The 12,628-nt window shown below is 41.9% G+C and overlaps 1 protein-coding gene across 1 annotated transcript in view; it reads left to right on the top strand.

The window, feature by feature from the left end:
- Positions 1-12,628, top strand: part of ZSWIM5 (zinc finger SWIM-type containing 5) — a 179,857-nt gene that overhangs the window by 159,354 nt on the left and 7,875 nt on the right. The window contains exons 9-11 of the mRNA XM_075555530.1: positions 2,037-2,297; positions 2,504-2,639; positions 3,203-3,360. Coding sequence (XP_075411645.1) covers positions 2,037-2,297; positions 2,504-2,639; positions 3,203-3,360 — 555 coding nt within the window. The remainder of the gene's footprint in view (positions 1-2,036; positions 2,298-2,503; positions 2,640-3,202; positions 3,361-12,628) is intronic.

Below are 12,628 nucleotides of genomic sequence, written 5' to 3'. Positions count from 1 at the left end.
CTGCTCTGCCTTTTGTCCAAACTGGCCATCCCCGATGTCCTTGGGCTGCTCGCTTTCCTACCATCCTAGTCCGATCCTACTTTCCCATTTTACCTTACCCACTTTCCTTTGCTTCTTTCTTATTCTCTGCCCTAAATACTTAAGGAGTTTGGTCCAAGGTGGGAAGAATTTTAGGAGGCAGATGCCAAGCCCTCAGAGCAGTCTGGATAGGGGAGAGATTTCCATTGAGAGTTCTCACCCGCCCTCGCCCCCACCCCTGCCCTGCCTTGCAATTACAGAGTAGTCTCTGGTCTCCATGGAATGCTTCCCCTCATGAGGGCTTTGTACCAGATTCACAAATGAGAAATTTTAAAAATTGACAAACCAAACCTGGCACTGCCCTGTAGATTGTGATGATGGTGGCCCATGTGTTATGTGTAGACTGCTCCCTAGGGTTTTCTTGGCTGCCGTTGTTTCAGAAACAGATTACCAGGCCCTTCTTTCATGGCACTGCTGGGTGAGGTCAAGCTGCCAAGCTGTAAGTGGGCCACTCACACCACCCAGAGTCTTATAAAGCCGGAGCACCTAGTAGGACCTCAAAGTAGCCAGGACTAGAGACAGAATTGGTTCTTCTGTCCTGTACGCCACCATGAGCTAGTACAGGCATCCACTGCAGTATTTAGCAACCCGCAGTGTGATTGGTTGAGAATGCTGATGGACTTGTCTTTATGATCCTTGCACTAAGTGCAGCACCTGCTGTTTAATGGTGGTGGTGGCTGCTGTCGTGAGCTCCGACTCAGGGGGACCCCATGTGTGCAGAGTAGAACAGCTCCTGCTGTTTTCAAAGCTGTGGCCTTTGGGGAACAGATCACCAACGTATCTTCTGAGGTGTTTCTAGGTGGATTCAAGCTTCCAGCTTGGGGCTAGTAGCTGAAGGCTTCACAATCTGCTCCACCGAAGGACCCCTTTTAAAAAAAAAACCAAATCCATTACCGTCAAGTCAGTGTCACCTTCTAGTTACCCTGAAGAAGCAACCCTGTCGGTGTAATGGTTACGAGTTGGCCTGCGATCCACAAGGTCTACAGTTTGAAACTACCAGCAGCTCCTCAGAAAAAAGGGCTTTCTACTCCTAAAACAGTTGCAGTCTCAGAAACTCACAGGGGCAGCTCTACCCTGTCCTATAGAGTCACTGAGTCAGCTTGGACTTGGTGATGGTGAGTTTGGGTGTTTTGGGGTTTTGTTTGTAATAGAACAGGGTAGAACTGCCCCGTGCAGTTTTCAAAGCTGTACATCTTTACAGAAGCAAACTGCCTTTCTCTTGTGGATCAGCTGGTGAGTTTGAACCACTAAGCCAAGCATTAAACCACTCTGTCACCACAGCTCCTTAGAGTCTCATGCTGTGCCATAAATATTTATTAGATGAAGGGGGAAAGTAAAGAAATCAAGGCTTTTAAAGCTGTGCTCTTTTGCTGAAACTGTAAACCCAGTGGTGAAGCATATAAAATGATAATAATACCAAAGCTGTGAGTGTTATAAAAGTAAGAGTTTAATTAGATGGGTTTGGATTTATCTGGGTAGAAATGCAAAGAGTATCCCACGCCAATTAGTACTGCCCTTATCTTGCCTTTGATCCCCTGCAGAAGGAAGCAGTATCTCTGGCCCGTTTCATCTACACAGTGGCACAGGTATCTTGAAGTTGCACTTGGGAGTCATTCGTTCACTATTAAATACACTCAAGGCCTCGATCAGGCAATAAGATAAAGTCTTTGCCCTTTAAGGTATTTACACTAGGGAAAGAGACAGGCGCAGAGACAAACAGCAATGGCATTCTATAATATGCTAGCAAAAGACAACTGTAAGGTCTTAGACGTCCCCAACTGCCCTTGCCACCACATATCTTTATAGTGCAGTATGATTTTTTTCTGAGGTATTTTCTGTTGCTCTGGGTTCTGACTCAGCTTCTCTGTGATCTATTAACCAAGTTGTATCCTAAAGGGAGAGGGCAAGAAAGGCAGAAGAATACACGGTGCCTGACCTAAGCAACCTGTTGCCCTCAGATATGAGCGAGAGCAGAACCCCTGTGTACCAGCATGTACCTGTGGCTGCAGGCTGCCCAAACAACAGTGAGTCCTACTTGTCGTTGGCCCTTGAAGTTGCTCTGATGGGAATGGGCCAACAGAGGGTGATGCCTGAAGGCCTCTACGCACAGGACAAAGTGTGCCGAAATGAGGAGCAACTCCTGAGTCGACTGCAGGAGCTGCAGCTGGATGATGAACTAGTGCAAACACTGCAGAAACAGTGCATCTTACTGCTGGAAGGTAAGTGGGACAAGCTGTTGGTATGGTGTTTTTGGCCTGTGACCGTGGACTCCCCATCACTAACAGAGCACAAGGATAGGAACGTTTATGGCACTGAAGTGTACTGAAAATTCCCATGATGCACACGGGATCCTGGGGCTCAAGTCCAGGCTGGCAAGTGGAAGTGTGCAGATAAATGACTGGCTGGCTTGTCTTTTTTGTTGCAGGCGGTCCCTTCAGCGGTCTGGGAGAAGTCATCCACCGAGAAAGTGTGCCCATGCACACCTTTGCCAAATATTTGTTCTCAGCTCTCCTGCCTCACGATCCAGACTTGTCCTATAAATTAGCCTTACGCGCCATGAGGTGGGTGGCCCTTTCCCAGGCCTCTTCCCTCCAACACAGCAGAAGTTTCCAGTGCTCTTTTTCTTTGTTTATCTCGCTTGCTTATCTCTCCCTTTTTGTCTAGTCTTTTGAACCTAAAATACCTCAGGTTTTTTTATACGATCTAGGATTCTTATCTAGGATGCCTGGTGACCACTTACCTCACTGGCTGTACTCTTGGTGGATTATCTGAGGAAGCCCCTGAGCTATTAATAGATATGAAGCTCCCAAGGTAAAACACTTAGATATCCTTACAAGGGTCTCCAGAGTTCCAGAGCTCAACTGAGTCACAGTTCCCAAACACATGTCACCAGAGGCATTTCAGGGATGTAGTGAGGTCTGATTATAACAAAACTTGTTGAGTTCTACAAGTACCCAGGAACTCACTCCACATAGACTATAGTACCTTAGATTTTCAAATATTCACAACTCTGGGTTGACCTTTTCCTGCCCAGTTTCTCCCCAACAAAGAACGTGCTCCTCTAAGGTGGTTCAGAATGGCAAGAGTGTAGTTGGTTGCTGATGACTCTCCTTGGGTCTTTTAGGTTACCGGTCCTAGAAAACTCAGCCTCTACAGGTGACACTTCCCACCCTCACCATATGGTGTCGGTGGTACCCAGCCGTTATCCTCGCTGGTTCACGCTTGGACACTTGGAATCACAGCAGTGTGAACTGGCCTCCACCATGCTGACCGCGGCCAAAGGTGAGCATAGATAGACCTTCGGCTCCAGGACTCCCACTCTGCCTGTCCAGCCCTGGTCTGTCAAAAGCTTAGCCGGTAGTCTTCCGAATAAGAGAAGTTCCTCAATTCCCTTGACCACTTGAAGTAAGAGGATCCTCATTTTGAATTCTGCCTTTAGAGAGAGCACCTGGAAGACAAAAGATCTGGGCTCAAGTCAAAGCTTTGTCCTGATTACTAAATGTAGGGCCCTGCAAACAGAGACTAAAATGATCTTTCCTGTAACTTCCATATAAGAAAGTCACTTCATCTTCCCAAGTTCAAAATAAAATGGGATGATTATCAGTGACCTATTATCCTTTTAAGGTTATTGGAGATTCTGTGAAGTGATGACCAAGGTAGAACTACAAAACTCTTAACAGGTAAGAGAGTTTGTGGTTTTCCCAGGACTCTTGACCAAAAGACAAGCAACCCAAAGTAGCTCTCGGGTCATTGAGCTCAAAGAGAGGTGAAGATTGGGCCCTGCCTGAGGAGCTGCTAGCTACCAGGGACTCTGAACTTTTTAGGTACCAGAAAACTAATTGGGGTTTTTTTGAGAATTTTTTTTTAACTATTCTTTCATTGTAGCTTCCTCTTACCCACCCATCCCCCAAAAAAACAAACACAAAATGCATGGTCACTGTAGGAAAACTTAAAAGATCCAGATGAATCCATTTTTAAAATGAACAATGTGCCAATACAAAAATTGAACAGTTCTCAGAAAGGCAGTTAATGATTTTCAAACAATTAAAAATGTTCAGCCTCACTTGAGAATTAAAGTTACTTCAAGATAACATTTTTCGCTGATCTTACTGGCAAAAATTCATCACGGGCACTCATGTGTGGGGTGGGGAGTGGCGGCAGCAGTGGCTGGCATACGGCATCGGATTCTGAGCAGGGTAGGAGGGTGACGACGGCATGGAGAGAGAAGGGGCAGTGGCCTAGGCACAATATGAGGTGTCAGGAGTACAAGGGGTTGAGGAAGGCATCTGCACGGCCTGGGAAGAAGTGACAAAGCTCAAGTAGGATTAAAAGGATCCCTGTTGGGGGGCAGTGGTAGCAGTGGTCCAGTGAGGCATGTCAGAACTCAGAGAGGGTAAGGAGGACATTTGCACAAGGTGTCAGCAGTGGCAATGGTAAAATAGTTAAATAAGTTCATGACAATTTCTCTTATTTAGAAAAGGTAGCTATAGGTACACAAAGAAAACTAGAATTAACCCTGTAATGTTGGGTTGGAATTGGAGGCATTTGTACAAATTCATGTTTTTAAATATATCTCTGTGTATATATGTGTGTGTGTAGAGAGAAATATAGAAGAATATATCTATTCTATATGTATGTGTTTCTCTGTGTGTGTGTGTGTGTGTGTGTTGTGTGTCAGGAAAGGGGTATATACATAGATATTCCCTAGATCTGTTCACTGAGAAGTCCTAAGAGCAGCCAGTTTTCCAAGACCATGAACCCACCTTATAAGAGCCAGGGTCTTAGAGAAATTAAGGCTGGAGCAAGGGAGATCTTGAGTGAATTCAGAATATTTTTTGCTTAAGAGAAAGGATGGTCTCAAAAAACAATGAGATACATCAAAGGGGATTTAAAAACGAACTCAGATGGGTTACCACTGGCAAAATCTAGAGCACTGTGGCATTAAAATAAAGATGAGCTGCTTCATACCTATTAAATAAACTTGTTGCCTTTGAGTCAATTCTGATTCATAGTAACTCAGGAGTATAGACTTGTGCTGTCCTATAGGGTTTCCAAGGCTGTACATCTTTACGGGTAGATTGCCACACCTTTCTCCTATACAACACCTGGTGGGTTTGAACAGCCAGCTCTTCAGTTAGCAATTGTGTAGTTAATAATTGCCCCGCCAGGACTTCTTCCATACATATTAGCATGGCTAAAATCCAGAACCCTGACAACCATACATGTTGGCAAAGATGCAGAGAACTCATTCATTGCTAAATCCAACTTTGGTGAGTATCGACTGAGTTCCTAAAAGCTTGTAAGTGACCACCCAAGATGCCACTATTGGTTTCTCGTGGAGCAAAGGAGAGTGAAGAAAATCAAAGATTCGTGGAAACAATTAGTCAAGTAGACTATTGGACCACGTGAACCTCAGATTCCAGACCTTGAGACCAAAAGAACCATATTCCCACTACCAGTCTCTCTGAAAGGAATCACATTAGAGGGTTGTACACAGAGTGGGAGAAATATGTAGAACAAAACTCAAAATCATCCAACTGACCTGGTTCCCTGGTTGGATAAAGACTGGTGGAGCCCTTAAGACTATGGACCGTGGTCATCCTTTGGGGCTGGAGCTGAACACCCCCATGACTCAGCTTTCAGCCATGTTTGAATCAGGTGAACATTCAACACAAAGTGTACGGGGAGGTGTGCACTTCTTAGAATAATCAACTATTTGAGATCAAAGGAGGCGGTGAATACTTTAAAAAGGCAGGAAGGACTAGGAAAGGAGGGGGAATGGAAACAGGAAGCAAAGAGGAAGTAGGGATAAATGAAAGTACATTGTGGGAATTGCAATCAATGCTGTTTAAAATGTGAATTATTGAATCAAAAACTGATTTGCTCTATAAACCGTCACCCAATTCCCAGTAAAAAGTTTTGTTTTATAAATGACACTACATGTTACACATGGCCTTGCATAAAGTCCTTTTTCAGGAAAGGGCATTATTGGGACAACTGGTGAAATGGAATGAGTTTTGCAGTGGTCAGTGCTGGTAGACGCCATCGAGTCAGTTCCGACCGTGCAGTCAGCAGCCCAACACCTGATTCTGTGCAATACTCTCCACCACCACGATCCATGTCCGTCCTTTCTTCTCAGGCTTCCTTATTAATTTTTCTGCTTTTGTTTTGCATATGAAAGCATTGAAAACACCAAGGCTTATGTTAGGTACACCTTCGTCACTGACAGACTACAGCTTTGGTAAATGAAAGTAATATATCAAGATTAGTTTCCTGATTTTTATGGTTTTGTGTTATTAAAAAAAGTGACCTTGTTTGTGGGAAATGCACAATACAGCATTCAGAGGTAATGGGGCATCAAATCAGTTACTTTCAAATGAGTCAGAAAGAAGAAAGGAGTTCTTTTTACTATTCTTGATACTTTTCTATAAGTTTTAAATTCTTTCCAAATAAATGAAAAAATGCTAACAGTATATTGGCAAAAATATAGAAAAACTTGCACTCTTGTGTTGCTGGTCCCTTGTGAAGGGCAGTTTTGGAGGATGGATCAAAGTTACAAATGCACACACAACCTTTGAACAATTTAACTACCAGTATTTTATCTTTAAAAATATGTTGTAAATGTGAGATAATGCGTGTATAAGGTTATTCACTCCAGCATTGTTTGTAACTAGAGAATATTGGAAACAATCTCAATATACAGCATTAGAAGACTGATTAAATTTATTACTTTAGTTCCAAAATCTCTCATATGCAAATCAAAGTTTGAAAGGAAAAAGAAAAACCAACTCTTTCCCCATAAATCTAAAAGAAAAACCTTGTCTCGACTGGCATGCAGCATTAGGTGTTTCTCAACACTTACTAGAGACACCCCCTCTATTCACCAATTTTTGTTGCTTTTTTGGTTTGTTGTGATGGCTTTTTATTTTCTGACTCAATCTTAATTTTAAAAAGTCAAATTTGTACCCCCTTGGTAAAAAGGGGAAAAAAAGGATTATAGATCTAAGCAAGACCAAATCCTTGACAACTTCAATCTTTTCTCTGTTTATCATGACATTACTCATTGGTCAAGCTGTGATTCTCTTTACATTGAGTTGTAATCCACACTGAAGGCTGCAAGCTTTGATCTTCATCAGCAGGCAAGATTGTGTCACCTGCAAATCACAGGTGGTTAATAGATCCTTCCTCCAATCCTGATGTCACATTCGTCTTCATATAATCTAGCCCCTCTGATTATTTGTTCATCATACATGTTGAATACATACAGTGAGAGGATACAACCCTGATGCATACCTTTCTTGATTCTAATCCATGCAGTATGCCCTTGTTCTGTTCTTACAACTGCCTCTGTTGATCCATGTACAGGTTCTGCATGAGCACAATGAAGTGTTCTGAATTCCCATTCTTCTCAAGGCCGCCCATAGTTATGACCCGCACACTCAAACACCTTTGCACAGTCACTAAAACAGAAGTAAACATCTTTCTGGTGGTCTCCTGTCAGCCAAGACCCAGCTGACATTAGCAATCATATCCCTTGTTCCATATCCTTCTAAATCTGCCCCCAACCTCAGGCAGCTCCCCATCATATACTGTTGTAACCTTTGTTGGATGATCATCAGCAAAATTTTGTTTGTATGTGATATCAATTGTTCTATAACCAAATATTGTTATATAATTTGAACATCCTGTTGAGTCACCTTTCTTTGAAATGGTTACAAATATGGGTCTCTTTCACTTGGTTGGCCAAGGAGCTGTCTTCCACATTTCCTTGGTATAGACTAATGAGTGCTTCCGGTGCTTTGTCACCTGGTTGAAACATCTCAGTTGGTAATTCAGCAACACTGTACAAAAACCAAACTCACTGCCATTGAGTCCCATAGTGACCCTATAGATGGGATGGAACTTCCCCTGTGAGTTCCTGAGACTGTAACTCTTTGCAGGAGTAGAAAACCCCATCTTTTCCCCTCAGAGCGTTTGGAGGTTTTGAACTACTGACTCTGTGAATTACAGCCCAATGCATATCTACTATGCCACCAGGGTTCCTCCCATCAGCACAAGACCTCTTTAAAGTATTGAAAAGCAAGGATGTTGCTTTAAGGACTAAGGTGCATCTGACCCAAGCTATGGTATTATCAGTTGCCTCATATGTATGTGAATGTTGGACATTGAATAAAGAAGACCAAAGAAAAATGGACACATTTGAATTATGGTACTGAAGGCTATTGAAAGTACCGTGGACTGCCAAAAGAACTGACAAATCAGTCTTGGAAGAAGTACAGCCAGAATGTTCCTTAGAGGCAAAGATGGCAAGAGTTCATCTCACATGCTTTGAACATGTTAGGAAAGAACATCGTGCGTGCTAAAGTGGAGGGGCATCAAAAAAGAGGAAGGCCTCCAACAAGATGGTCTGACAGTGGCTGCAACAGTAGGCTCACGTAACAATTGTGAGGACGGTGCAGGGCTGGGCAGTGTTTGGGTCAGTAGTGCATACGGTCACTGTGAGTCTGCGTCAACTCGACTTAAAGACGGAGCCCCGGCGGCACGGTTGTTAAGAACTTGGCTGCCTGCTAACCAAAAGGTTGGCAGTTCAAACCCACAAACTACTTCATGAGAGAAAAATGTGCCATGCTGCTTCCCTAAAGATAAGTTTTAGAAATGTTTGGGCTATAACAACAGGTTTGGTTTTGGGTTTTTTGGTAGAATGTTGAGGTTTTACATGTACATTGATGAGCACAACTAGTGGAGAATATAAAGTTTTGTTAGGGCAAAAATAAAGGCATTCCGTGATCATAACTGAATGGATTCAGCAATAAAATGTGAATATGCTGTTGACTAGTTTGTTGGTGATCAAACAAGTTAGAATGTGCCATGAAGGACAACATTAAAGATCAATCCAGACGATTCTAAAGACTGGCTGCAGAAATTTAAGACTCATCAGGTATAAACTATATAGAAATCTAATTTGAAAACCTGTTGGTCATGAATAGATGAAAATTATATTTAAAATTTTGCCAAGGTGTACTGAAAGCACTAGCCCTAATCTATATACAGTGCATATAAGCCAGCTGTGTTCTGGTCCGTGGTCTTGAAAACAAAAACGAACGGTGACCTCTGTCATTGTTTTAAGGTGTTGAGGACTCTTAAGCATAGGCTGAATGGTCAGAAATATGCCGATGCAGCACACGGGTAACGCTGTAAAAAGCCAACATCTAATATATATATATATATATATTTCAAAAAGTGTGTATAATTTATTTGTATATAAACAAAGCATAGATAATCAAATATTTTCTAATTGCATCATTGCACAAAAGCTGGCAACAAAAATTGTATAATTTTTTTATTATTGAACCGTGGGCTGCACATCTCCCTCTTGAACTTCTCCTGAAAACTAACATTTGGTTTCTCCTAGGGCATTATCTATAACAGAATTTTGTGACCAAGGAATTTCTCTACCAATGTAAAGTAAACTGGAGATGGTGTCAACATGTTCATGGAAAAAACCCGTTATCTTTTAATTCCATTTTTCTGTGAACTTTAAAAATTTGTTTTAATTGAGCTATAATTAATACATCATACAGTTCAGTGGGTCAATTATCTTAAGAAGGGTTATGCAATCCTCACCACAATCAACTATAGGACATTTTTTTCTTCTTGTGCCCATTGCTGTTGACTCCCGATTGCCCCCTAACTTCCCCTTCTGTGCCCCCAGGTAATTATTAATCCAGTTACTGTCTTCATAGATGCACCCATCCTGCTTTCCCTTTGCAGAAAAACAAAACAAAGAAGAAAAAAAAGAACCCAGCAACAATAACCAAATAAAACAAAAGCTTCAATTGAAAAGAAAGCAGAGACTATTTAAAAGCTAGAATAAATTCACAGTGGGTTAAAAGGAAGATCTAATGTCAAAGGGCTGTATTCCAGCCTGACTATGGGCGGCGGCTGATATTTACAATGTTCTTTGTCTGATATTAAGGCTATTCATGTTGCTAGGCTGTTTTCAGCGGGGATTCACGGGAGAATCAATGCATGTAGGAACCTGCAAATGGATTTGGGGCTTCCTCTATCATCCATAACCTTCCAAAAGCAAGGTGCTTAGAATTTAGACTTTGGTGTTGCTCCCTCTGGGTTTGGATTTTTTTATTTACAATCCAAGGATCACAGGCTTGTGTGCTTTCTCCATGTGAACTTACCTGACTATTTAGATGTCTGCTCGCTTTGATACAAGCCTTTAAGACCCAAGACATCATTCTCTTTATGATAGCCAGGCACCATCTGATTTCTTTACCACACTTTGCTGTAGTGCACATATCTTCAGTGGTCTCATGGGGGCAAGTGCCAGGCAGGGCCTTCATGAACTTTTATAAACCCCTTGTACTTTTTTTTTATACTCTATTCCTGCAGAAGTTCATGGAAGCCTATGAATCTGAGGCATCCTAAGTAAGCTGTTACAGAACCCTCATCATATGTGTCTTCAAGGATGCCATTTACACAAACTGATACTTAGAATGTTTGGTAAATATTTGGCCCAGACTTTGGCTTACAGTAGTGTTTGAAAATGACTGTTAAGGCTTAAAATGGATCCCCCAAAAATGTGTTGTAAATCCTAACCTTTATCTCTGTGGTTATAATCCTACTTGAGAATGGGTTGTGTTTGTTAAGGAGCCATAGTGGTGTACTGGGTCTGCTGATCCTCAAGTGAACAGTTCAAAACTACCAGTCATTCTATGGGGGAAAAGACAAGACCGTCTACTCTCGTAAACAGTTAAAGTCTCAGAAGCCCACAGGGACAGTTCTACCCTGTCCTGTAGGGTCACTGTGAGTCAGAATCAACTCAATGGCAGTGAGGGTGTATTTGTTTTTTAATTTTCCAGAAAAATGAACAAACCTGTTTTGGAGGAAGGACAGAATCCTCCTTAGAAGTGAGAATGGTGAGATTTTGCCTCTTGTACTTTGGGTGTGTGATCAGGACCAGCTTGTTATTTTACTGTCTTCATTATGTGAATAGGATAGCACTAAGTGTAGGCTGTGTCTTGATTCGCAGAGGAAGATCTCACCAGGACGGATTGACACAGTGGCTGCAACAATGGGCTCAAACATAAGATTAATTATGAAGGGGGTATAGACTTGGGCTTTATTTTGTTTTGTACATCAGATCACTATGCGTCAGAAATGACTCGATAGCACCTAACAACAACATGCCTGAGTCAGTCTCTTAAAATACATAAAATGAACAGACTTAAAAAAAAACAGATTAAGCAAGCAAAGATGGGGGAAGATAGGTGCACCATGCCTCCATACTACATGATCACCAAAGTGCCAAAGAATATGGACCTTCTGCAAGAGCTCATAGAGAAGAAGCTTCCCACTAGAGCTATCCCCCTGAATTTAGACTTCTAGCCTCTATAAGATGCTCAAGCTTCATTGAAAGCATTAGTCAAAAGCAAGACTCCAGAAATTGATGGGATATCAATTTGAAATGTTTCAGCAAACTGACAGCACTGGAAGCACTCATAGTCTCTGCCAGGAAATGTGGAAAAGAGCGACTTGACCTACTGACTGGAAAATCTGTATTTGTACAAATAAAGGTGACCCAACAGGACGTTTAAATTATAGAACAATATAATTGATATTTACACACAAGTAAAATGTGCTACAGATCATCCAATAAAAGTTGCAGCAGTATGTTAACAGGGAGCTGCCAGAGGTTCAGGTCAGATTCAGAAGAGGATGTGGAACAAGGGATATCATTGCTGGTGTTAGATGAATCTTAGCTGAAAGCAGAGAATACCAGAGAGATGTTTACTTCTGTCTTATTGACTGTGCCAAGGCCTTTGACTTTATGGACCTTAACAAACTGTGAATAGCTTTGAGAAGAATGAGAATTCCAGAACACTTCATTGTGCTCATTAGGAACCTGTACATGACTTAACAGAGGCAGATATGAGAACAGAACAAGAGAATGCTTCGTGGCTTAGCATCAGTAAAGGTGTGCGTCAGGGTTATTATCTTCTCACTATATTTATTCAATCTGTATGCTGAGCAAATCAGAGAAACTGGTTTATATGAAGAGGAACATGGCATCAGGATTGGAGGAAGGTTTATTAAGAATCTGTGATTTGCAGCTGGCACAATTTTGCTTGCTGAAAGTGAGGACTTGAAGCACTTACTGATGAAGATCAAGGACTGCAGCCTTCAGTTTGGAGTACAACTCAATATAAAGACCAGAATCCTCACTAGTGGACCAATAGGTAACATGATAAACAGAGAAAAGATTGAAGTTGTCCAGGATTTTGTCTTGCCTAGAGCCACAATCTTTGTTCATGGGAGCAGCAGTCAAGAGTTCAAAGGATGCAGTGCCTTAGATAAATCTGCACAAGACCTATTAAAAGTGTACTTGTAAAGCAAGAATGTTTTGAGGACTAAGGTGCAGCCTGGCCCAAGCCATGGTGTTTTCAGTTGCTTCATATGCATGTGAAAGTTGGACAATGAAGAAGAATTAATGCATTTGAATTCTGGTGCTGGGGAGAAATATTAAAAGTACCACGGA

The sequence above is a fragment of the Tenrec ecaudatus genome, chromosome 1 (genome assembly GCF_050624435.1).
Source record: "Tenrec ecaudatus isolate mTenEca1 chromosome 1, mTenEca1.hap1, whole genome shotgun sequence".
Classification (NCBI taxonomy): domain Eukaryota; kingdom Metazoa; phylum Chordata; class Mammalia; order Afrosoricida; family Tenrecidae; genus Tenrec; species Tenrec ecaudatus.
Note: the sequence above shows the minus strand (reverse complement) of the source record. Positions and strands in the feature narration are given on the sequence as shown.